The following is a 26,520-nucleotide window of genomic DNA, read 5'->3' on the forward strand; positions in this document are numbered from 1 at the left end:
AGCTTTTCATCCAGTGCCCAGGATGTACCCACACAACCTGTAAAATGCCAATGCCAGGGCTGGACTGCAGCTGGGCTGACATGGACTACTTGCAATGTTCTTGGGAGCTGTCATGTGTGCTGTCTTCTCAGAAACAGCTGCTTGTGTGCACAAGAAGCAGGTCTGTAGTCCAGGAGGTGTCTACAGTGAGATGCATTGGATGTTGACCAGTGAATCCGAGCGGAGCTTTCCTGGGAGCGCAAACAGCCTTCCGTGGTGCTTGGTTGTTCGGGAGTTGCCAAGAGTGATTGCATTTTTTATGTGTCTGTGAGATGGTTCAAATAAATACTCCCACAAATCAGGGAACAACAGAAACAAGACGGCCTTTGTCAGAGCATCCGTCCTCATTTACGGCCTCAGGAAAACACAGCCCCACGGTTAGCGTTGTTGCCGGTGCTTTTTGTCAGGGAGATAATTGTGGAAATTGGGTTGCTTCCCCGTCAAGTGCAGCTCCTTTTGTGGAGAAAATTTGAGACATCCATGTATCCCATTTTACAGTAATTGAGATGGGACTAGCAGATCATTAGCAGTGCAAAGGAAGACGATGTCCTGCTTTTTGAAAGGAAGGTGATCAAAATTTGACATTTGAGAAGAGGAGAAGAGAAAAATAGGATGTCAGTGGTAGGAGAGATCATGCCACCTGTCTGTACTTTCTGTAGGGAGAGGATGGCTTCTGTTAGTGGGACCCTTATGTGGGCAGATGGCCAGAACTCTGGCAGGAGAAGTAGTCTAATGATCATTGATCTGGATGGTGTTGGGATGAGTCCCTGCCCAAGGTCAGCCTAGAAGCCAGGTAGCATGGCAGCATCTGTTGCATGCTTTCCTCTGCTCCCTCCTTTCCCCCTCCCTCCCTCCTTCTCTCTCTCTCTTTCCCTTTGAAGATAATGAAATGCAGCTTGTGGAAGGGAGAGTAAATAAGGGTCTGATATATTTTAAGTAAATCAGCAGGTTGAAGCTGCCAAATGCAGCATTTGTTTATTTAAGGCCCCCTTTCTGAGAGGGACTCATTAAATACTTGTTTTTTCTGTCTATAAGACCCCAGGGGACAGCAGTAGCCTTCTGTCAGTCACACACATTGCAAGGAGACACATAGAGGAGAGGAACAAGGTTCAGTAAGGAGGAGCAAATGAACGATGTATCCTGCCTGGTCAGTGCAGGAGGGGTCAAAATGATGGGGAGCACTGTGACTAAAAGGACCCATGAGGGGCTCCTTTAGGATTACTGTGTTGAGGGAAGCAGTACAGTGACTGACTGGGCCTCTGCCCTGGGTGGATGAAGCAGGAGACAGTCCTTGTTCCATCTCTCTGAACCTGCAGCATCTCTAGTCAGCTTTGCAGAGTGTTGCTGAGAGGCTGAACGTTGAGCTGATTTGATTGACAAACACTGATTAATAGCCCTGTTCTGAAGGAGAAGAGAGCCTGTTTTTGTTTTTTGTTTTGACCTTTCCCCCTGAAGATTCATTTATCTGGTGTAGTCACAGGATTTCTCCTGTCTTGCCTGGCACCAAGGCCCTGCAGCCACTTATAAAATGGTCATTCAGAGGCTTAATATTAATTATCAATTGTATGGCCTAATGGCTCAGGCTTCTTGCTAGCTAGCTCTTATATCATAAGTTATTCCATTTCTATTAATCTGTGTTTTACCATGTGTTCCGTGGCCTTACCAGTCTGCTGGCATCTTGCTCCTTGGGCAGTGTCTCCCCTTTCTGCTTTTCTTCTTCCTGTCTCTCTCTTCATTTCCCACCTAGCTATAACCTGACTTGCCATTGGCCAAACAGCTTTATTTATCAACCAATCAGAGCAACACATATTCACAGCCTACAGAAAGATATCCCACAGCAATCTGGGACTTTTCAGACAAGGGCCATTGAATAGCAGAAGCTTTTAAACCAAGAGACTTTACTAATATAGCCATGCTATCATGCCCCATTCCAGTTGTTGACCTCTGGGTCCCTGGTAACACCTGAGCTAACACCATAGTGACAGAACCTGGACTGTCCCCGTTGTTCCCCTCATATACCCCTGAGGTGTCCCCTGTGATAGCCAGTAGTTACCCTGCAGCTGTGAAGACTGTACCAGTGTGTGTTTTTATCTACATGCTTGCCCAGGTTTACTTGCTATCGCTATAACTGAATTCCTGAGACTGAGTGGTTTATAAGGAAGTTAATGTTTCTTATTCTCTGTCCTTATTGACTGTCTCCATCCCTATCCATCTCTCTGCCTGTCTCTGTCTTTTCCTGTCTCTGTGTTCCCTATCTCCCTGTGTCTCACTGTCTCAATCTCCATTTCTGTCTCTGTGATCTCCATCTCCCTGTGTCTCACTGTCTCAGTCTCCATTTCTGTCTCTGTGATCTCCATCTCCCTGTGTCTCACTGTCTCAATCTCCATTTCTGTCTCTGTGATCTCCATCTCTCTGTGTCTCATTGTATCAATATCCGTTTCTGTCTCTGTGATCTCCATCTCTGTCAGCTAGAGCTTTGCTTGTCAATATGGCTGCCATTCACTAGCCTTTCAGAAGTCAGCTATAGAATACCTTCTCCTCTATCTTAACTCCATATCTTAGTTACTGACAAAAATCTACTCCACCTGCTGCTACTTGGTCCCAGGCTGAGGTAGATCCCTATCTGCTATGTACCACCCTGCCAACTTTCCTCATATTGCACAGTGAGGTTCTGCAGTGCCCGTTGCCTACCTAGGAACCACTTGAAAGCTTGATGCTGGGCTAATGTCTTTATCTCTTTCTGAGCATACAGAGTAGTGGATTCCGAGAGAACAGGCTTTCAGCAGCCACTTTCTCAGTGACTTCTCGAACTTGCTTTTATGTTTTCTTATGTGCTTCCTGAACCTTGCACTGGGCCCTGTATCTGTGGATGCTGTCATCCAATGGTGGTCAAGTATGTTCCTACTTATAGTGGGGTAGTGTGATGCCTAACTAAGAATGTAGATACATAGCTGTATTAAAAGGATAATAAGGGAACTGGAGAGATGGCTCAATGGTTAAGAGTACTGACTCCTCTTCTGAGGACCTGGATTTGATTCTCAGTGTCTATGTGGCAGTTCATAACCATTCCTAATTCCAATTCCAGAGGATCCAATGCCCTCTTCTTAGAGCCAATAAGATATACAGATGATGCCAGTTCCAGGGGCTCTGCCACCCACTTCTAGCCTCTGTGGACACCATACATGCATGTGGTGCACAGATATACATGCAGGCAAAACATGTGTATGTATATAAAATAATAAGAACTTTAAAAGATAGGAATTAAGACCGAGAGAAGGCAAGAGGGCAAGGATGGAAGAGAGCAGCATTGAGCAGAGGGAACGAAAAGCAGGCAGCTGAGAGATTGCAGCTTCCTTCATTTGGCTTCTGAAAAACCCACCAAGATAGGAAGTTTCCCTATTTTACAGATGAAGAAACTGAGGCTAATTAAATAGCACAAGAAACTAAAGGCACACAGGCAGTCACTAGGAGTCAGTGGTGGAGTCAGGCAGGAGTCCAACTCCAGCCGCTCATTAAGTTTAGAGCTTGCCACTTTGTGTATGATGTGAAATCAGAGGCCAGGGCTTTATAGAAGCGCCCATAGTATTGTAAACAGTGGCAAGATGACGTGAGGATTACACACTTAGCCTACCTTCCTGTCTGTCTGTCTGTCGGGTTTTCTTACTTTCTTTAAGTTTTTGGATTTTGTTATTGTTTTCTTTTCCCATCTAGGGTTTCATGTAACCCAGGCTGGCTCAGATTTACTGTGTAGCCGGGGTGGCTTTGAATTACTGATCTTGCTGCCTCCATTCATTTCCCAAGTGCTAGGATTGTAGGCTTGTTCTCACATCTTTTTAAATACCCTCGGAGTTACATAATGAATTTCCATGGTCCTAAAATATTTAATGAAGCTTTATGATCCATCAGTGAAATGAAACACCCCTAAGTGTGCCATGTGGCTGTCAAGGAAACTCCTTTAATATTGCTAAAACCTGGTTCTGACTTTGTTTGGCTTCGAATTTGATTAGATAAACCCGTTCTTCAGCATCATTGGCTGCTGGAGGCTGGCAGACACTTGAACAGTGGCCCCTGCCTTTGAGGGGTAGCATTGTACTGTAACAAACATTTCCTCAGAGCTTCCACTTGTCCCTACTCGTGTCCACATGTAGAATTAATTTCATTACCATCCCATTTTACAATGAGTAATCTGATAAACTTTGTACATAGTTTACTTCTAGGTTTTTTTTTCCCCTAGGAAAGTGAGACCCAATAGATATTACATAGCAAGGTATCATTTATCTTCTACATTAATTTTGAAAAGGAGAAATGTGTTTCGTTTATAAATTATTTCAAATGAGTTTCATTTATAAACTATTTCAAATGTGTTTGGCCTACATCCGTTGGACTTTCTTTACTACTGTACTGTTTGGGGCCAGCAAGATGGCTCATAGGGTAAAGGTGCTTACTCTGCAAGCCTGGTGACCTGAGCACCATCCCTGGAAACTATGTAAAAGTAGGAGAGAACTGATTCGATGACTATTATGCTGTTCCCTGACCTCCACATTTGTGCTCTGACATTGGGCCCCTTGTCACACACACACACACACACACACACACACACACACACACACACGTGCATGCACACACATACAATAATATAAATAAATACATTTAAAAATGTAATCAAAAAGTATTTCTGCTGGTACTGTGTGCTAGGGTCTGAACTAAGCTATAATGTATGTATGTGTTCTAGGATCTGAGCTAAACTGTAGAGTTCGTGTGTGTGTGTGTGTGTGTGTGTGTGTGTACACACTAGGGTCTGAGCTAAGCTGTAGTGTGTGTGCACGCATGTGCATATGTGCACGTGCATGCATGTGTAAAATGGAAATCTCAAAGTTGGTTGAAAAGTAAAGGAATGTGAGTTCACTTAAGCCTTTTATTTAGGTGCCAATGCTAATGTTTTATCCCTTGTGTTTTATCATGTATAGGCATCATGTTTTAGGTATCACATGAGTACACGCATATGTGCATTTGCATGTACACAATTTTCTCCTGCATCATTTCAAATAATCTAGACACGTCTTGGCCCTTTACGTCTAAGTACTTGAAATATTTTTCTAAGAATAGATATATTCTCTTGTACAACTATAGATAGAAAAGTTATCAAATAAACTTAACATTGGTGCACTATTGATACCTAATGTAGTTTTAATTATTACAAAGATTTCCACTGTGGTATGTGTTTTCTCTTCACAACAAGATCCTGTATAGAGATCATATGTTTCCTCTAAACTTTCTCTAGCCTGCCTTTGTGGTTTACTGCATTTTTGGAGAACAAAGCTGTCCTTCACTGTCCCCCACTTTGAAAGGGGCAACCTGAAAAGATCCCTGGTCAGGAGGCTTGGGCAGGAGCAGAGATGCTACATTCTCTGTGCACCTCTCTTCTGCTCTCCTTATTGACACTAGTCTCCATAAGCTAATTGAGATGTTGTTCAACTCCTCTACTGTATGATTACAAATTTCCCCTTGGAACCCACAGATTAAATGGAAAGACACTTTAAGACCTGCGAAGACCTGTTCCTCATCAAAGATCCCCAGATCTCCATTTGTCTAAGGTTAGACCAGACTAGCCTCTACTCTGATGGCTGCAAATGCAGAGCTGTAGTGCTCCCTTGTCGCGATCACTCAGTGCCCCGCATCCACTCTATGCAGCAGCCTTTCCATCGTCCCCTTTGTTCACCTGTCAGCAGGGTTGTGCATGTCCAGCATGGCTCCAGGGATCTGGACCCGACTAAAATGACAAGGGAATAAAGAAATGGCAAACACACAGAAACACAAAAAAGCTGGGACCGGGTGGAGTGGGCGCTGGAATGGAGAAACCTCAGCCTCCCGCAAGCTCAAGCTCTCTTACCTAGAGTTGAACAGAGAGGCTTGCATCCTGCTGAACAAGAAGATGAGGTGACAAGAAGGCGGGGCTTACGGTACACAGCTAGATCAGTAGGAACAGTATCTATCGAGGAATACTATAGGCTGGAAATATCCAGGGGGCAGCTATGGAGGACATTTTCTTGAGATGACTTTTTATCCCAAGCTCTGGGCTCCTTCATATGATTGGGCTCATGTCAACAGCACACATTCAGCAGGACTTTACTCACTTGGGGCTTTCTCCGCTTCCTACAGATGTGGATTCACGGATTTCTGTTTTGTTCAATCATGTATCACTTCCTATCATCTTGCTGCTTGAAGTGTCTCATCCGAGGTGGCATTGTCCTAAGACCTTTACTTCCTTAGTTTCATTGAGCACTTCTTCACTTCCTGTAAGAACATGGCATTTGAGGCTGGTCCTGTTCCCCTACACTCCAGCCCTGGCTTCTTGTGTGAAGAATAGGGCTAGAGGCCACCCTCCAAGTAGGTGGTATCTCGCTGTTCCTGGAATTCTATGCTGTTTAGTGGATGAAAACACAGATGAACACACACCGTTAAATACAAACACACATATATTTAGGTTTCATCCCCTGAAACCTCCAGTTTCTAATCTGCCTCCTAGCATTCTTTCCTGCTTTATTCTTTCTGTATACTCAAACATCTTTTCTTCCTGAGAACTCTGACTCCCAGGATACCAGTGCACTCCTTCCTTGCTAGTCTTGTAATGTGTCAGAAATAGTTTCAAAATTCTTCGGCCTGTCACATTACAGAAAGCAGAAGAGCCTGATAAATGTGTTTGGCATTTACTTTTTAAATTTTGAACACCCTCCCTACCCAAGATGGAGTGTATGCAGTCCAACTTCAGATTCCTAAGTGACTTGATCTGTTTTTCCTGCCCAGTCCTACCATGCATGGACTTTTGGGTTCTCATTGAGCATAAAATGGAAGTACCATGCTCCATTGTTTTGTCTCCCTCTGTTCCCATCTCTGTTGATTTCCAGCTGTGTAGAACAGTGTGCAAATTCCACAAAGAACTGTTGTCTGAGAACGGTCACCCTCTGCCATATCACTTCAACCTGCCACCTGGTCACTGCACCACCCAGCCTATGGAAGTCATCATGACTCCAATAGCAGTCATCTCTTTCGTCTGGCTGATTGCCCTGCCCCTTTTCAAAAAGACACCAGACATAGGTCTTTCTTGCAACAACAACAAAAGGTGGCTTGCTTCCCAGATTGAGCTGGCCTTGTTATGGGGCCACTCTCTTTTATTTTCAAATCCCTCATACCCTGTGGTACAATTCTTAATTTACTGGTGAGGAAACCAGGGTTGCTTGCCTGCAACTTGCAAGCATTTGTTCCTTGTTGAAATGGCCCATTTCATGTGTTTATAATTTAGACACCACCAAGGAAGATGCACTGCAATGCCAACCCCAACACAGTGATAGTTGGGTGCAATTTTCAATGCTGCACATATGAAGTCCTGATCCTGAACACTGTCTTCAAATGTCCAGGCACTCATTGTCTTATTTTTTATTTTTTTAGAAGGAAATATGTATCTTCTTGGTATGCCATATAAGACTTGTATCAAGCTGGAGCAGTATTATTGTGATTTTTTTTTCAGTTGAGGTGCAATATATAGCATAAAATTAACCATTGTAAAAGGTTTTTGTTACACTTATCACAGATATTTGCAAATACCAGCCGTCATCCCTATCTAGTTCCAAAATATTTTCATCATCCCCCAAATGGACCTTGTTTCCATTAAGTAGTCTCTTTTACTACCAGATTCGCCCATAATAATCACTGATCTGCTTAGTTGGATTTACCTGTCTTAACCATTTCCTTGAAATGAAATCATACTCTATGCAGCCTTCTTTGTCTGACTCCCTTCACTTGGCCTTGGTTTCCAAGGTTCCTCCATGTTATACCTTGTACCATTGTTGTCTTGTTCATTTTAACAGCTGAGTAATAGTCCAGGGGACAGAAAGACCACATCACATTCTCCTTACTCATTCTTCCATGGTTGAGTAAGGAGAGGTGAAGGGGGTGAAGTATGCCTTGTGCTTTGGTCTATACGAGCTGTTCTCAACCTGTGGGTCGAGACCCCTTTGGGGTCAAACAGCCTTAGGAAGGTTGAGAACCCCTGTTCTATACGAAGCCACTTATTCACTTATTCACCATGTCACCTTGGACCAGCTCCACACCTGCTGTGTCCCAGGTGTCTCATCTGCTAAATAAAAATATATCTAACCTTTTACATTGATGAAATGATTGAATAAAAAAATGTCTGAAAAATTTGTAGCCATCTTACCACAGAACTCCATCCATGATGGGGAGAGAGAATATAAATCTGCATTATAGTATGTGTCTTAGCTTATGTTTGTGCTGTCAGAGTTACCCAACCCTCCCTGCTTTGCTTTTGAAACAGAGGATATCTGTCTCTTCTGCTTTGAGGTAGGGTGTGTTTGTCGCCCTCTCCGTCGCACCCCCAACATGGGATTTTACATTTCAGAAGCAGTCCACTAGACAGAATGTCTGTAGTGGAATGTTACATAATTCACATTTAGACTTGAAGAGCTCATTATAAAAAACCTGACACACTTCAGAAATATTAAATTACTGCAGATTGTGTGGAGCAAAGAAACATTATTGAAGCATTTCAAAATTCCAGGCTAGCCTGAATTTAACTGATAGGGTTTCTCAGCTTTTACTGGGGAAATGATTGGAGTTGTCACATGGTTTCTGGCCCCGAAGGACTTTAATCTCCTTAATTACAAAGAAATGAATTTCCTAAATAATTTGGAGTTACTTCACAGAATTCGCTCAACCTCTGGCTTTTGGAAAATTAAAGGGGATGGCAGGCCCTTGCTGTGTGCACTCTCCACACAGTTTCCCTATTGAAGTTTCCATTCAGAATGGCTCTGGTGTTTCCTGTCATTATTGATACAGGGAAGTACTTCAGAGATACACAAGTAATGCTCACAGCACTCAAACGTATCACATTTTGCCAAACGAGTGACTCCGGATACCCAGGGGAATTGGAGAGGTGCTAGATGCTGGCCTTTGAAGTGGATGAAGAGAAAATAGTCCAAATTCTAACCATTTTCATATAGTAGCTTTTAAAATCTTTGAAATTGTATGAATCCATATCTGTAAGGTTTTTTTTTTTTTTTTTTCTATATTTAGCGATTAGGTACCTACTGGATACAGGGCCAGCAGGATGGGAAGATCAGATATCTTACCCCTTCCTATATTTTCTTCATTCTCAGAAAGCAGACTTAGGCTTTCCCAGTTTCTCATGGGCATGTGGTCTCATACCAGACACGAGGTCTTGGTCAAACCACAAGATACTCTGACCTCATATTTATGAAGTGCTTGCTAGTAGGGTGTACTTGGCCACCTTTCAGTCTTGTTACAGGTGTGATCCCACGTAGTTCCACAGGAACTTCATTGATTTGGCAACATTAGCTCCATCATCCAGGTAAAGAAACAGGCAGGGGAAACTCAGTGACTTCCTCAGTGTCACAGAGCTGGAAAACTCCTGAAACTCTGGACTTAGCCAGAAGTGATGGTCTAGATGAAAGAGAGAGATTCCATTTTAATAGAGAACTCAGAACTTTTTCAATGAGCCTCAAGTAGTTGGGTGAAAGTCAAGGCAGACCCAACAACAGAGAACTGATGGAGCAGAAGAAAAAGGGAGGGATGGGGAAAGGACCCCCACTGAATGGCCTTCCTGCCCGACTTGAGCTTCCTCTCATTCATTAGATTATTAATTTCCAGTTTCTTTGCTATTTCATATGACAAGCCTTCCACCCATAAAATGATACTTATTCATTCACTTATGTATTTGTTGTACATATGCTTAGGGGGGTTCTTTCCACTGTGCATGTCCTTTTGACAAAAGCATGGTTCTTTGGGACCATGCAGAATGGGGTTAGTCCCATGTGCAGTTTTAACGACTTTTCAAGCAAAGTAAACATTGCTTCTTTGTGGCCCAGCATGTCTGGCATTTATATCTACTTTGGTTCTGGTCATGCACATAATTGCTGTCCTCCACAAAACTGAGTCTTCTGCTGGGTACCACTTCTTTGTGATGATTTCTTCCTGGCCACCAGAGTTGCACGGTGTTTGATTACACATGGTCTATACTAGAGTCTAGCAATTATGTATTGCAATAAAATAATGGGTATTATGAGTATGTCATTATGTGACCAATAATTGTGATTCTACTGTCCCTGATGGGCTGTCTATTTGGAAAGGAGCTGGCATGCAGATCATGCCACAAAGATAGTGAAGACATTCTCATTTTTTAATGTGTGGCTTCAGAAAGTCCATTCTACAGAGGAAATTATCTCTCTTCTTTACTTGTCACCTTAGATCCTCTAATTCAAGTGCTTACATACAGAGATAGTGACCTTTGAAAAAAATAATTAGGTTATTTTAAAAAATCTAACCAGGTGTCTTTGGATAAAGGTGGACATTGCCTCATAATTAGGCTTTAATGTAATTTTATATGGCTTTCATATTAGGCCTTAGAGTTAAGCCATCTTTAATTGTCATGATTAACAGGGTTAGGTTATTAGTCTTTTTGAGCTGCAACTGGCATTCAGGGTCAGCACTCTTAGATTAAACAGTTCCAGTTCTGTGGAATGAGCTAAAAATTGGTTGCACTGTTTCAAGAACCATTTCTAGTAGGCATTTGCTTAATATTATTGAAAGTGGATAACTAGTGAGATGTTTATTCTCAATGGAGTCTCAGCTACAACTATCAGATAGGGGCTGGGAAAAAAAACTATTGACAAGGGCAGTACATTTATTCAATTTAAATAAAGGCGACAGTGATGTGCAGCATTAAGGTCAGAGTATTGAGTGTATCTAGTAAGTGCATAGTAAATGCTAACTGCAATGGAGGTGTCCATGTTGTTTTAATCATCATCACTCTCCTAACAGCATCTATTCTTCATAGGGTTCAGTGTTGTGCAATACAAGCTTAGAGAAGGAATGAACAAAATGTGTCTCCCACCACCACGTCTTTTCTTTCTTTCCCCACATTAAATGCTTGTCTGCTCTTATAGCTAGGGGAAAAGCTGACATAAAAATTGGCTTGCTGCAAAGTTTCTCAGCCCCATTTGTCACCTCACCCTTGGAGCCCAATTGCATGTCAACTCTGTGTCCCCCCCCCCCCATGCCTGCCAGTGAAGGACAGACTACAGGTCACTCCCCTATGATCTGCCTTAGCTGCCCAGGCTCTGATCAAGCTTGGCTGATGGATGGGTGGCCCATTGTTGAAAATGTCTCCACAAAGGGCTGGTCAGGAAATATGTCTTTGTGATATTTTCTGGGTGGCATCTAGTGCTTGGCCATCGGGAACATGGGCAACAAAAAGCTGTGGTTTGCTGCTTTTGAAAATTAAGCTTTTAGCTTGCTAAACTGTTTTGCAAAGAATGTTCTCATTCTCATTTGTGGTATAAACCCCATCCATGTCTTCATGAACTCAGATGAACAAATTTGTGCACCAACACCAAGCAGGTCTTGCTGTTGTGTGTTTGCTGGTCCATTTCCTCACATTTCCATTCAGCCCCAGAAGGATCCTGACTCTGAGTATTCTTGCTTTGATTTGCAGCACTCCGAAAGAGTGAATGACATGCACAGCGCGGGGTGTCCTTTCTGAAGGGAGGAGCCTTTCTCTTGGAGAGGATCCTCGATGAGCCTGGCCAAGGCCCGGGGTCTGTGTGAAGAGGACTAAGGATTAAGTAGGATGTCAACTGAGACAGAACTTCAAGTAGCTGTGAAAACCAGCGCCAAGAAAGACTCCAGGAAGAAAGGTAGGGCTGACTTTGTGCCCTTCATAAGGCTGCTTTTCTGTGTAGTGATAAAGTTAACTCTAGAATAATACAGAAACAGAGTGATGCAACAGGTGTTATTTTTATGGTGATTGTGCGCTCCTATTTTGATGACTGTTATTCTCCGGTAAATTCCAAGGTGTTTTTGTAATACACAAGGCCTGGGCATGTCTTCTAGCCATTTCTCCATCAAGATCAATCAATACCTTTTGTCCCCAGTTGCCAATTCTGTTCCCACTCCAGACTTTCTGCCAGTTGTTTCTCTTTTGCATATTGCCATGCTTCTCAAACTCTGACCACACTAGGCTCTGGAGGGCTAATTAGGGTGGATCATGGAGTCCATCCCCAGTAGGTGCCCGGCATCCACAGACTACACTGCTAACAAGTTCCCAGGCCATGCTTGTCTGGAGGCCATACTGAGAACTACGGAGCCATCAACAGAAAGCCTATTCTAGCTCATTGCCTTTCTTACATGGATCAGTGCCCATTGTCCAGGCTGAGTTTCTGCAACCTCCTGTGAGAGGCTTTCCTTGCTCCCTGTGGGAATTGGTGGTTTGTGTGTTTTGCTTCAGTTGTGCTTTGGTACTGTCTCACTTTATCTAAAATGCCTTATGCTTTTGTGAGTCATCTTGAGTAGCAACTCACAGAGCTAGATCCCATGTTCATGGTGGGAGTCCAGCTCTAATCTGCTCCCATCTTTTGAAGGGTTCTTAGGTGGAGGAGAGAGGAATTAAGAAATAGAAAGAGAGACCTAGCCAATGAGAAGAAAGACAGAAACACAGGATAGGTTTGGGAGGGCCTGGGTCAATACCCACCAGCCTCGTCCTTTGTTGAAAAGGGCTTTTTTATAACATGCCAAGGGGAGAGGCAAAAGACCTCCCCCTTGCAAGATCAAAGCACACCGTACAGCCAAGTGTAGACCCTTCCAAACACCTGGTAAACATGCCCGTGGTCAAATCATCTCCTTATGCAGCCCTGCTGGGTAAAGCAAGCCCAGATTCTCTGACTCTGAGTAAGGTTTCACTAGATAGCTTCTGTGGGCTCCCACAGTTCCCCCCCAGGACTCTCAGCACGTGGAAAGTACTTGAGAGGAGGTACACAGGTAACTGGTGATGAAAATTGACATGTCCAGAGTCATTTACAAAGATAATTCTATCACTGTGCATGTTATGGGGGAGAATTGGTGTTATGGCTTTATGAATATGCCTTTTGTTAAGTGTGTGCTCATGGTGTGTGTGTGTGTGTGTGTGTGTGTGTTATGTGCATGTGGTCTATGTGTGAGTGTGAGTGGGTGTGGTATATGTGTATATTCCTGTGTGCATGTGTGTATGTTTGTGTTTGTGTGGTATGTGTTAGATGTGTGCATTTGTATATTATGTATATATATATTCGTGGTTTCAGTTCCTCTCCCCCATGTTAGCTGCATGCAAGGGGATTAAAAGAGTTCTTTCAGGACTTGAAATCTGTGTGGATTTGCAAATCAGGATGCTCTTGGCTTCTCTGTGCAGGCAGTGATTTGTTGGAGACATCACTGTGCCTGCCTAATCATGTTTTGTGATGGCATTTGTCGGGTACCCGTGAAGCATAGGGCATAAATGGAATCCACATACAGCTCCTGGACTGTCAGAACTCTAGGACGAACTATAAATTTTGCGTTTGATGTTTATTTGAAACACAAATATTTTGGAGACTGTCTATTTTATTGCCTGAAACTTCATGCAAACCTTGTTTTTTATGCCTCCCAGTCTAAGAATAATAGACAAAAACAAAAAACAAACAAACAAACAAAAAACCAAAAAACAAATGGGCAAGGGTCTTGAGAGAGTGCTGTGTGGGGAGGTTGGGAAGTGTGTCCTAGAATTCAAATGCTTTTGCAGTAGAAACTGACAAATTACATTTCTGCTTCAAAAGTAACCATTCCCCTAAACTTGTGCTCTTGAATGTTTATTTAATGCCTTAAAATTTTATCCTAAGAGAATTTTTTTCTCTCAATTTTAATGTACAAAATTCAGGAGCATTCTGAAGAGAGGATTTTTAAGTTTTTCAGGACACTAAGGATTTTGACCTGGATGGGAATGTGGTGGTGACCCTGTTACAGGCTCCTCAGCTTTATCTCCTAAGAATCTACATCATCAACATCAAATATAGTGGGGGAACAATGCCTGTTGCTGAGACCTTGGAGTTCGGGCAGGCAGGCAAGCCCAAATTCTGACCTGAGACAGTTCAGTTCACCCCCCTGGGCCCTGTTTTCCTCTCCTATAAAATAAAACATGACAGTATAAACTCAGTGGCTGACTATGTACGGTCATTTAAAGAAGGCAATTAAATTCGTAGGCTAGAGTATATTAAATGTTCAACAGAAGTTGACAGTTCATTCTATCATTTTCTCCCTTTGCCTTTGCTCCTCATCCCATTTTCCTTCTTCTCCATCATCTTTCCATCACTCGACTTGATTTTTTATTTCCTCACCCTGTATCGTGGATTAATCAGCTTGAGCTGCCCTTACAAATACCATAAATTGAATGGCTTAAAGCACAAATGTATTTCTTACTGATGTATGTGCTAGAATATACATCTAAGAATAAGATCCCTATGATCTCTGTTGTCATGAAGGCTCTCTCTGCCTGGTTGTAGATGGCCACCTTCTCACTGTGTCACCTGGAACACAGAGCAACATTCTCTGCCCTTCCCTGCCTCTCTTCTCCTTCCTCTCCTGCTCTCCCTCCCCCTCCTCCCCCTGCCTTTTCTCCTTCCCCTACTCCTCCTTCTATTGTTATTCCTATCATGAAGGTCCTACTATCATTTCAGCTAGCACCTTTGTCTGTCTATCTATCCACCTATTCACCCAAAATCCCATCACACTGGGGTTTAAAGCTTCATTATATGGATTTTGATGGTGCATGACTATTCAGTTAACAACAGATAATGCTTCATTTTCTTCCTCCCTTCTTTTCCTTATCATCACCACAGGGTTTTCTTATCGCATTTTATATAGCAAGGGAGCTTTTAACAGATGTTACTGATGTGTCCTAGAGGATGGTTTTACAATTACTTTTACTTGTGCAGTAGTGATAAGCACTCTTTATTCTAGGTACATCTGTGTAGACAAAAGTACCATAAAGGCATAGGAATACATTAAAAGTAGAAGATGAGTGTGTAGTAACAATGTTCATTCATTACTTCTAAGGATTTGATAATAAAATAAGTATTTTGTTAAATAGATGCTGCTACCTTGGTCATAATAAATAACTTTCATGGGATACTTTATATATTAATCTTGAATCTTGAACACACTAAAATTATATTCTTTAACTGCTTTTTGGAGTTTTATGGAGCCAACATTAATATGAAAATAAAGTCCTCAAGTACTTACTTTGCCTGTCATATTGCTTTGGCTGAGTCTGTCAATATACTGTTTAACAATAATAACTACCCTTTCTTTGGGATTAATGAAAAATATTTAAAATTATATTTAAGTATAACACTTTTACTAAAGATTCGTTATTAGTGCTTTTTATGTATTTTTTAAGGAACTTGGATCTTAATTTGTTTCCGTACTTGCTTCAGTGGGTGTGTGTATTTTCCTTTTATTGCTGTAGAAATCACCAGTAGATTTTCTAACCTTCAATTCCTGGGTCCACTTAATTTGGTCACAATGTAGTATTTTCTCTAACCTGTGGGGTATGATTTCTTAAGTAAACAATTTTTTTCTTAATGTAACTTTTTTTGTACTGATTTGTAGCTTGTATTACTCAGTTGTATACTCATATATGGATGCTGACAGAAAGAAAACATATGAATAATATTTAGTCCACTTTCTATAAAAATATTTTCTAGTTATTTAACTTTTTAAAAGTTATATGTATGCACTTGTTATAGAAATAAGAAGAGAGAAAGAAATCATGCATCCCACAAACCCAAAATTCAGTATTATTAACATTCTAAAAGATTTCATTTTGTATTGATGCACTTGGGTAATACATGGCTGATATTATACAATCTGTGCAATTTTATATCTTGATTTGTTATCTGCCATTAATTTCCAAAACTATTACATGATTTTACAAAATAAAAGAGTTTTTTTTTTATTTTTATTTTTGTTTTTGTTTTTGGGTCCCCCCCCCCAAGGAGAGATTTAGATGGACCCTAGGGAAGATATTTTATTTCTTGGAAATGAATACCTTGCATCATGAAAGCTAAGATGCCCTGTCCAGTTTATTAGGAGCCTGTTGCTCTGTTCCTTTAACTTAGACTGTGAAAGCAAGCCAGGCAGTTTCAGACACAAGCATAGGGCATATTTCTTCAAGGAATGAGTTTCTAGACAGGCTGTGTATGAGACATAGCAAGAGTCTTCAGCATGCAAATGAGGTGTAGAAACAGCGAGAAATAAAGTTGTTTTCTTTATTTCATTGTTATTAGATTATGTCACAGCACATACAAATTGTCAAACAGTGCCCATCCCAGGAGTGGAATTGGATGGAAGACCAGAGAAGGAAATCTGTATTTTCAGGTGTACCAGGCTTTTTATTTTAGGCTGCCAAGCTTCCAAATCATGAGTCAGAGACTTCTTATTAGTTGTGAATGCTCTGCCTAGCTTAGGCTCGTTTCTGGCTAGCACTTTTAACTTAAATTAACCTGTTTCTCTTTATCTACCTTTTGCCTCAGAACTTTTTATTTTTCTTTCTGTATATATTACATTCAGTGCTTCTCATCGCTGGCTGGCTGGCCCCAGGTCTCCCTCATTCTCTCCTCCTTCTCTCATTCATCACTCGAGCCTAGATTCTTCCTCCTATTTATTCTCTCTGCCTGCCAGCCCCACCTTTCCCTCTCCTGCCTAGCTAATGGCCATTCAGCTTTTTATTAGATCAGTCAGGTGACTTAGGCAGGCAAGGTGAAACAGATGCAACACATCTTTACCTAATTAAACACATGTCCTTACATGTTAAACAAATGCAGCATACACAAACGTAACACACCTTTGCGCAGTTAAAGTGATATTCCATAGCAGAAATAAATGTAACACATCTTTATGTAGTTAAATATTCCACAATATTCAGGTTCCTTGCCTGCCATCAAAAGGAGAGTCAATTGACTCAATTCCTGCTACTTCCAGCCACAGTATTGGGGTGCCCAGTGGAAAGCTGTTGTAGAAGGCTGCTGTGGAAGGAGGGGTCCTGTGACTAGCAGACAAGTGGTTCTGGGGTCAGGACCTGGGTTCCACCACCACCTGGTACCTGAGTGTGTAGAAAGAAGCACCACCTTGGGTTCTGGAAAGTACTTTTTTTATTCCAACTCCTCTTCTTAACTGCTGTGTAACTAGAGAGGATGATGGAGCTTCTTCAAACCTGATTTTACTTATCTTTAAAAGGCTCATGTGTACACTGTCAGATAGGAGGGACAGACATTTGGGAATTGCTGTGATTGTGGCCTAGCAATTGTAACTTTTCCCTCTTTGTCTTTCTGGGGTCACAATCCATCATTGTCTCCTTTTAAAGAAACATTTGCAAATTTATCATACTGTTCTTGTATTTGAGTTAGAGGTATGCACCAGGGCTAGCAGTTAACAACATCAGTGTTGAAGACCCAACTTATTTAGACCCAGGATTTTAGGCTCAGAGCCCCCAGAGGATCTAGGTGGCAGAGGTCTCCACATCAGGCTCATCAAAATGGATTAGAATCCTGGCCAGTTTATGTTGAGGGATGATTTTGGTAAGGCTATAGTCAAGGTCCTTACTAGTCAGATACACTTAGGAAATAGCCTGCTAGTATTGGCTGAGCACTTAGTGATCTCTATAATGACATCATATTCCTTAGCTTGTTACAACTACAGGACACAGAAGGGAATATGTTCAAATGAATCTTCAAAGATTCTCATCTATTGTTACTTCTGTGTACTGCTCCTGGCCTAGGTGGTGAGGTACATAGCCTGTGGCCCACTGAGACCCTGGATCTGTGCTTACCCTCAGACCACTACCCTCTGATATAGAAGCCTTCAGTTTCCCCAGCTAGCAAACAGATATAGAAATTGTAGCTCCTTGCCCAAGTTTGAAACATCTGAAGATATTATGTCATCCTGTTCTTCACAGATGTTTATCCAGCTGTAGCCATGAGTGCAACCTCTACTTGATGCCCTGGGAAGAGAGAAATACCCCAGGAAGAGAGGCTGACTTTCACCAGTCCATGTGATAGCAAGGGGTTCTAGCTGAGGAAGGCATTCTGACTTCTTTAGAGCTTGTCTCTCCCTGAAGAGATATATTTTCTACTTTCCTGCTGTTGTTCATTTTTAATTCATTACTGTTCATAAAATTTTAAAAAATTACTTTTATTCCAAGTTGAATCCCAGCACTAGACCATAGGTAGAGCACAAAAAGATTGCTGTATGTTTGAGACCAACCTGGTCCACATGGAATCTTCCATGCCAACCAGAGCTGTAGAGTAAGACCCTGTCTATAATAAAATAAAAATAAACATAAATGGAACAATGTCTTAAATGCCTATGTATATCTACATATGATTAAATTCTTTAGAAGTTGAGACTCCTAAAAAGGTATGAGGTGTTAATAGTTGGAGCAGGCAAAGCCTTGCTCTCACATGGGATCTTGAGAGAAGGCACTGCCTGCAGTCATTCAGTGGGCCAGATAAGTTGTGATAGTTATTGTTAATTGTCAACTTGATAGACTCCAGAGTCATCTGTGAACTGAGCCTCATTAGTTGAGGTGGGAATCCACTCACTATGGGTGGCTCCATTCCCTAGGTAGGGGATCTCGGACTATATAAGAGTAGAGAATGTGAGCTTAGCACTAGTGTGCATGTATTCATGCTGTCTTCTGACTGTAGATGTAGTATTATCAGCTGCTTTAATCTCCTGTTGCTTTGACTTCCCACTCTGATGGAGTAGACCTTGATCTGTGAGCTAAGACAAACCCTTGCCCCCTTAAGTTGCTTTTATCAGGGTGTTATACCATAGCAATAAAAAGAAACTGACACATGAGCCAAGAGTAGAACCTAGGAATGTCTTCTTGGCTGGAACACCTTCAGCTCAACAGATTCCAAACAGCTTGTAGTTTTAGCATTAGTCCCTAATGCTGCCTCTCTGCCTCTCTCTGTTTTTCCTTCTCTTACTTGGAGTGAAGATCTCTAGGAGGAGTTGGTGCTCTTCTTGCATGATAGCCATTTCAGACAAGTTCTCCCTAATGAGCCCAACTCTTAGGTCACCCCTTTGAGTATATAATAGTATCATGTGAGTCAGGAGACTCTTTTCAGGTCATGTGGATTGTTGCAGTCATGACAATGTACACATTTTTTGGGTTTTTCTGTGGCTCAGTGCTAGGAGATGAGGGGTGTAAAACATTGCCATAGGGGACAGGGGCATGAACACTGGATTCAGGTAAATCTATGGTGCTATTCTGTCTTGGCAGGGTTTTGTTTTGTTTTTATCATAGTGAACTCATTGTTCTCTACTGACTTTGAGATTTGCAAGCTTTAAATGCCTCAAATCCAGGACTTTGTTATGACATAAATCTCTCTAAGGTTGGTCAGTAAAGCTCATGTACAGGGCTTGGAGAAAGTAGTAAAGGTTCAGGCCAAGCAGTCTTTACCCTGGTGAGCACAGCATATGCCACAAGGTGGGTAGAGACCTCTGTGTTATCTGTGCTCATTGGTGCTAACTTTGTTACAGGATGCTGCACTTAGTGTAGTCATTCCCTGAAGACAAACTCATCTGCAGAGGCTGACTGGGTGCTCTAGTTTAAGAACTCATTCTAACTGGTTCTCTTATAAGAAAGTCAAGATTTCCTCAGACGCCCGTTTGTCCCTCCAGCATCATGGCCCATAGAGCAGCACATGAAACCCTTTAAAATGTCCCTGCTCCTTTCCTTTACTTCTCCATAGCCAAGCCACAGTGACCTCCAGGCCCTAGGATGTGCCTCCATGACTTTAGTGGAGATTGAACCCCCGCTTGGACCATCTCTGTCATCTTGGTCGCTTGTTACTCATGTTCACACTCTAGCATGCAGAAACCATTGCACTGGGCCATTATCCTTAACCTTTGAAGCCTCTTAGCATCCTCAGTTAATTAATCACTATTATCAGACTATGTGACAAGTTGCATGTCTTTCTAAGCCATTAATTCTTTATCTCCTGACTATCCCATTTCTAAAGGTACTCGGAGCTAGCTTTTATCTCTCATCTGGAATGTTCTGTAGCCTCCTAAGTAGCCCTGAGATTTCCTGTATTAGACATCTCCAACTTTGTGTTGATTTGATTGGGAGATTTGATCAGGTCACAGTCTGCATAAAATCTGTAGTGAGAGAGGCTCCTGATGTCTCAGCTTATCTTAACCTCTAAGAAGCCCCGTGTCCTCGCCCTTCCTTATCTCTCCAGGTCCATCTCCTTCCACTCTTCATAATTGTAGTCCATTCCCTGGCTCAAGAGAGTGAATTTCAATTCACTCCACTGTGTTGTTTTTACTTTGGGAGATTTGCATGTGTCTTTTCTTCTCTGAGGGGCAAATTCTTCTTTATTCCTTTCAAAGCTAACTCCATGCATCTGGTTTCAGGTTAGATGTTATTCTCCCCTGGAAATATTCAGTGACCCATTACTCTTCTTCTGTACCATCCTGGGACTCTCAAAGTACCCCTTAGTAATAATCATAATATGTTATTTTAAGCTATGGTTTTCCTTCTCTTTTCACTCCCGAGGCTTGGAGTTCTGTAGGAGGATGGACTATTTAGTTAGTTGCTTATCTCTAACACTGAGCACTGAAGGGTCAGGTAATAGGGATGCAGCAGCATTTATGGCATCTATAAGGGAATGGAGGAATGAATTCAGAAACTTAGGGCTCATGTGCCACCCAGGTTTGGCTAAGTCCCACAGTACCCAGACCCACTCAGGTCCTCACGTTGGCCGCAATTCTTCAGTCATCTTTCGACTACTTCTCAGTCTCTGCTATTAGCTGTGGGTTCGTCACACAGCCCTTGGCACATGGCATAGGCTCAGTAAATGCTTAGTAAATTTTGATAAAGTATGCAGGGTAAGGATTTACATGAGGAGAAAGAAAAATAAAACAAGAGCAATACAAACATCTCCCATGAGAACTTGGCCCCCTGACGTTCTTGTTATGTGGCATTCAAAATTCTTGCCATTCCAAGAGCTGCTTCTCCTGTCTGGATGTGTGTCCAATCATGTCTGGTGCCGTAATTTAGCATGATGTGGGCCATATTGGTTGTAAGAGCTATACGATTTGCCGTATTAGTTCATCCCACTGCTTCATTAAGCTCAGTGTGCTGCCTCTGGCAGTGCCTGGGCCTGAATTTTGATGTTGGGAAGAACAAAGCCCTTCACATTCGCCCTTTAAGTCCTGGGGAGCGCTGAGTCAGGTTAAGTGTATGCGCCTTCTCAGAGCTGGAGTGTCTGTGCTTTGCACAGAATCAACAAATGGCCCAGAGCATGGCGTTTTGTTATTTCTGTGAGTTTGTTGAGCAGATGTGTCCAGGTGTGCTGAGATTTCAGAAATCTCTTCTTCTACAGCACATCTTGTAGCTTGGTCAAAGGACACCTACTGCAATCCTAAGTTTGTGTATATAGCTTGTCAGGAGAGCACCAAGTAGGTCAAAGGTGGTGGTGGTGGTGGTGGTGGTGGTGGTGGTGGTGGTGGTGGTGGTGGTGGTGGTAATGTCAGTGAAAGGGAACTGATGCCTGTTGGTAATGTGGCTATGTTTTCTCTATTTATACTTGAAAAGAGTCTATGCCCTCATATTCCCATCTTAAGAGAAGCAGCTAAGCTTCAGAGAGATGAACTTCTTACCTGAGCCCATGTAACTTATAAACAGATAGAGCTACATGCACCTCAGTCTAATAGACCCCTGGGGTCTGTCCACGTGCTAACATAGGACTGAACTGTTCTCTGGAGAATGATTTGTCCTCTTACTGAAAGCAAGCACAAGGAAGGCACTTTCCTACAGTTTTCAGTGGTATCTTATACTAAGGCAGCCTCAGCCTTGGCATAAGCAAAGAATAATGGCTGTGCCATATGGTGTAGTTAGACATTGAAGCACCTTATCTTTAACCAAAGGATGGCTGACCCATGCAAGGCTTCACATGATTGACAAGGTCAACATTGTCATAGTGTGAAGAAGATCACTTCCTCTTTATTTTACAGACGTGAAAAGGTAAAGAGTAGGTAAACTTGAAAGACTTTTACTGCAGAAGTTGAAATGTACTTTATATTAAGAGAAAGCATTGTTTCTAGAATTTAATTTCAGAGAAGCACTCCAAAACCTGGAGACCAGGGAATTATGCAAGCTCTCCAAATTTGTGAATGCTATCAGCCAGGTTAATCTCCCAGTGGGTATCCATCTCTCTTCCAAAAGAGATAATGAAGATATTAGTGATGAGTATAACTAATACATGTCAGTGGTTATAGACATCAGGCTATGCACTAAAACCATAGATGTATATTTTGCTCAGAATACCCCTTCCAGGTAGCTGGGTTTATTTGTTGTTGTTGTTGCTGTTGTTTTAACAATCTCAGAGATAGCAATGGATGTTAGAGAGGTAAGACATAGTCAACTCAAGAAGTCAAAGCCCCGTCCTTGACCCACCCTGCAATTCTGCCGCCCTCGTCAACACAGCACTGTTGCATGGGCTCTGAGAGCATCTCTCACATTCTGACACAACCAGCTGCCTGGCTCTCCTTGAACATGCATAAACTTGCAACTTCTTTCCTCTCAATCTGGATGGAGTTCTCTTGTCCCCTTTCCGCCTGCCTTCACCTACCTGATCTTTTGAAATAGACCTCGTTTTACATTGCCATGAAGCTCTTCAATGTGTTTCTTCACGGATGGTAGTAAGCCTTCCTTGCTCTGTGACTCTCAGGACTCCTTCTTTGTTTAAGATCACACCTGCACACCTTCCAGTCCTGCTAGATTATGTGTTAAGACAGGATTTGATGGCCTGTACTTTGTCTTCTCAGTGATTATATCTCCTTAACAGTAGGAGGACAAGACTCAAAGGAAGAAATGGGAGACAGCATTAACAATGTGACTACCTGGCAGAGAATATAAGAACTTACATTTTTATCTTCACAAGGAGAGCTGGAGAGATGGCTCTGTGGTTAAGCATACTTTCCATTCTTTCAGAAAAGCCAGGTTCCATTCCCAGCACTCAAATGGTGGCTCACAAACATAAGTCTAGTTGCAGGGGATCCACTGCCACCTTCTGGCCTCCACAGGCACCAGGTATGCATGTGGCACACATACATACTTTTAGGAAAGCACTCATACATATAACATAAAAACCTAAAAGGAAATCTCACCTTTAAAAAGCTTCAAAAGGGAGTTGTAGGTTTCATAGCATTATTTTCCAGACGAGGAAGCCTATGCTTCTAAACTGAGGATATGTTCAAGGTAACCCAGCATGTACCTTGAAAGAAGTCATCTTAAAATTGGGTCTAGAGGATTCAATGCACGGTATTTATATGCTATACCATTTAGAAGTCACTTAGCTCCCAGCAGTGAGTATTGAATAAAGCCTCAGCAGAAGCTCAGGTCTACTCCCTGCTGCAAAGCAGTAACTTTAGATTCCGTTTACCTTTATAAAGAACCTATTTGTCATCATGGATTTCTTCCTTCCAATTTGGGAGTACCATCATTTGAGTCTTTTACCTCCTTCAGTTGGTCATACTGCTCTAGGGAGAACTTGCATACTAATTGTTAAATCAGAGGCGAGAAAAGCCACGCAGGAACTCACATTGGACGGAGCCCAGCAGATGATGAATAGCAGACCTGAATCTTATCATGTATTTCAGGATGATGTACGGTACTGTTGGAAACTGCCTTTGACAAATGTGCATGGGAAGGGGAATTATCTCCAACAATGAAAAATGTTCTTATTATGTGATCCTAAAAAGGATCAGGACCTCTATCATTGGGAAGATGATCATCCCTATACCCCTTATTAACAGCAGTACAGACTGTGTGTTAAAGACATGGGGCATTGTACTGAGGTGGTGATGGATAACATGAGTGCTGGAATGGGGTTGGATTTAGAAAAGGCAGCTTGATGCATGATAGCAGGTCCAAAGCATGCAACTCACTAAGGTCTCTTTTAGCCCTTGCTTCATGAGGATCTGTGAGATTTGTTCTACTGTTTCAGTTGGTATCTGATGGCTTTTATTAAGGTCAGTGCTGTGCTTAACTAGTAGAAAGTACATGATATAGGCTGGTCAGAAATAAAACTATTTGCAGGAAGAAGACAAATGTACAAATCATTTTGAATGTTTTTTTCAATTTTATTTTCACAATTTGTACCCCTATGTTGAAGCTGTAAAAGTCATAGAGATTCGGCAACCCTGGCCCATGGCCAGAAGCTAGAAGTTGTGATTTGAATCTGAGCAGTTGGCATTCTTCCCATGTTTTGTTGACCATAGTGTCTTCTAGTGAAGAACCTCCTGGGATTCAGAATCATGGGTTATGGAGCAGATGAGTATGTGTAGAGAGTGGAAGGGACCCTAATTTAGCTGTTTACACAGAGCAGGGCTGTCCAACTTTTTGAAATCGTGACATAACATTGCCACCTACAAATTGCCATCTACTACATTCTTAGTTGTCCTGGAACACATGGGCCCTACAGGCATCAGGTTGGGTACATCTGGAAGAGGTGATCCAGAAAGATTAGTTGGTTCAAGAATTGCAGACATTGACTGTGTTAAAGGCAAGGGCTACATGAGGTCTTTAACTCCTCTACCCTCCCTCTATCCTTTTGTTTCCTTCCATTCTTTTCACTTGTTTCCCATGCCTACTTTTGTTGTTGTTTTTTAAGCCTGGTAGAATGATGGCCACAGAAGACTGTGAACAGATCTTGGACTCATGGATCTTAAAGATGTGCTATGTAAGGTGCAAAACTGTGAGGCGATTGTAGTTACTTACAGTTAGCTGAAATCACATAGCAGAAGGAACCAATAAGCCAAGGACTTCCCAGGGGTTAGGAGATTTATGTAAAGGTCCTTGGGGTTTAGAGTGCTGTTAGGCAATGCTTTGTGAAATGCTTCCGTTCCACAGCCATTGTCCACCCATTACTTTTTACAGCCTTTATGTGGCCACCTGTAAACAGCAAAGCTCACTTTTTCCCCAGAGACAGAAAGACCAGCAGATCAGACATCTCCTCAAAAAGTAACTGTTCTCTTTCCTTCAGCATAACATGCCTTGAAGTTAGTATATTTTATACACCTAGTATTATGCATGGGGCCTGGTACACAGTATACATTCATTACACATCTGTTGAACAATAGACTAGCCTTCACTATATAGGCAATTCTTTGGCCTTTGGCTTATATTTTCCCAGAATCAGTCATTTATATTCCATTAGTTTTTCTCTAATGTTTTGAAATAATGATTGTTGTGGTTTCCCTTCCTGTTCTCAAAGCCATAGATTACAAATAGATTTTGTATAATTTGCCAATGCAGATCAATTTTAATGGCTGCCTCAAGTGTTCTGGGGAGAGTCTGTAGCCCCCACCTTTCTTTCCTCGAGCACAGTTAACACTCAAGTGTATTTCCTTCAGATGCTTTTTCCTGTACGTGCATATGTGCACAGATTCATGCAAACATGTGCAATCAAATCCTGCTGTGTGTTATTCTTCACTAAACTTCCTCAGGTAAGCTATTCCCCTACAATTAAAAAATATGATTATTATTTTTAAGCATGGTAAGTGATGTAATTTTCTTTAATATTTTTTTTTTGCACAAAAAGACCATCCTTACCTTTGTACCAATGTTGCCATTTTTCACTGGTCCATTTTGAGATTTACTGAACATTCCTCCATGTGTGTGGTATGTGGAACTGTTTTTATTAGTTGATAGTTCACGTCTCTTTGTATCCTTGAGTTGATTCAGTGAGGACCGTGTGTTGTGGCTGGGAGGCTATAACTGGTTTTCCTTCGAGGAGAAGAAAGCATCTCTGGGCTGGGTGCCCCTTAGCTGGACCCACTACTCTAGGAGGATGCTGGCATTAAGATTCACCAGTGGATGCCTGGGAGATGGAGTGCTTTATGCAGTTCAAATCTTCTAACCCCAGCTTATCAACTTTAATGTGCTGTCTTCGTGCCTTGATTTTTTGGTTCATCTATTTTAATGTGATGAAATGTAAAAATTGAGCTTACTTTTGTTTCCTTACAATGTCTTTAGGGGGTTTTAGCTGATAACCTATCCTTCGCCTCTCAGGGATTCGAATTTTAAACACCCAAAAATACATTTTCTTGATATCTGTCATCAAGTGATTAGTGCAACTATTTAGTTCTGGTCTTCTTTCCTATTCTTAGTAGATTTATTTTCTCTTCTTAGAATTCTACTCTCACCCTCTCTGTCTGGGAGACTGGAGATGTCATTTAAACATTGCTTATTAGGATTCCATTATTTGCCTCATATACAGTCAGCTAAATCAAAAAGTCAGACAGTGTTTTTAAATTGCAAATTTAAATGACAATTTATAGACCAGGTCTACTGGAAATTTTCTGTCCTTGGTATCCATCAGTGCCTATGGGTGTATAGTTTTATATTCTCCCTCCCTCACTCCTTCCTTCACCCCTCTCTCTGTGCATGCATATTACACCAGAAAGATCAGAACTGCTTTAAATGAAACAAAACATAGATCTCAGTTGGAAGGAACTGCGGACAAACACCCAATCCCAGGCCTCACTTAATTGTTAGTCCCCTCTTCCCACTCCCCTCTTCCCCTT

At 41.9% G+C, this 26,520-nt stretch overlaps 1 protein-coding gene across 5 annotated transcripts in view; it reads left to right on the top strand.

Moving 5' to 3' along the window:
- The window catches only part of Dab1 (DAB adaptor protein 1), a 385,138-nt gene that overhangs the window by 111,518 nt on the left and 247,100 nt on the right, over positions 1 to 26,520 (top strand). For all 5 annotated transcript variants that reach the window (XM_059254601.1, XM_059254602.1, XM_059254603.1 and 2 more), the window contains exon 2: positions 11,567 to 11,768. In XM_059254601.1, the coding sequence (XP_059110584.1) occupies positions 11,702 to 11,768 (67 nt within the window). In that variant the 5' untranslated portion in view covers positions 11,567 to 11,701. The remainder of the gene's footprint in view (positions 1 to 11,566; positions 11,769 to 26,520) is intronic.

The sequence above is a fragment of the Peromyscus eremicus genome, chromosome 2 (genome assembly GCF_949786415.1).
Source record: "Peromyscus eremicus chromosome 2, PerEre_H2_v1, whole genome shotgun sequence".
NCBI classification, from domain to species: domain Eukaryota; kingdom Metazoa; phylum Chordata; class Mammalia; order Rodentia; family Cricetidae; genus Peromyscus; species Peromyscus eremicus.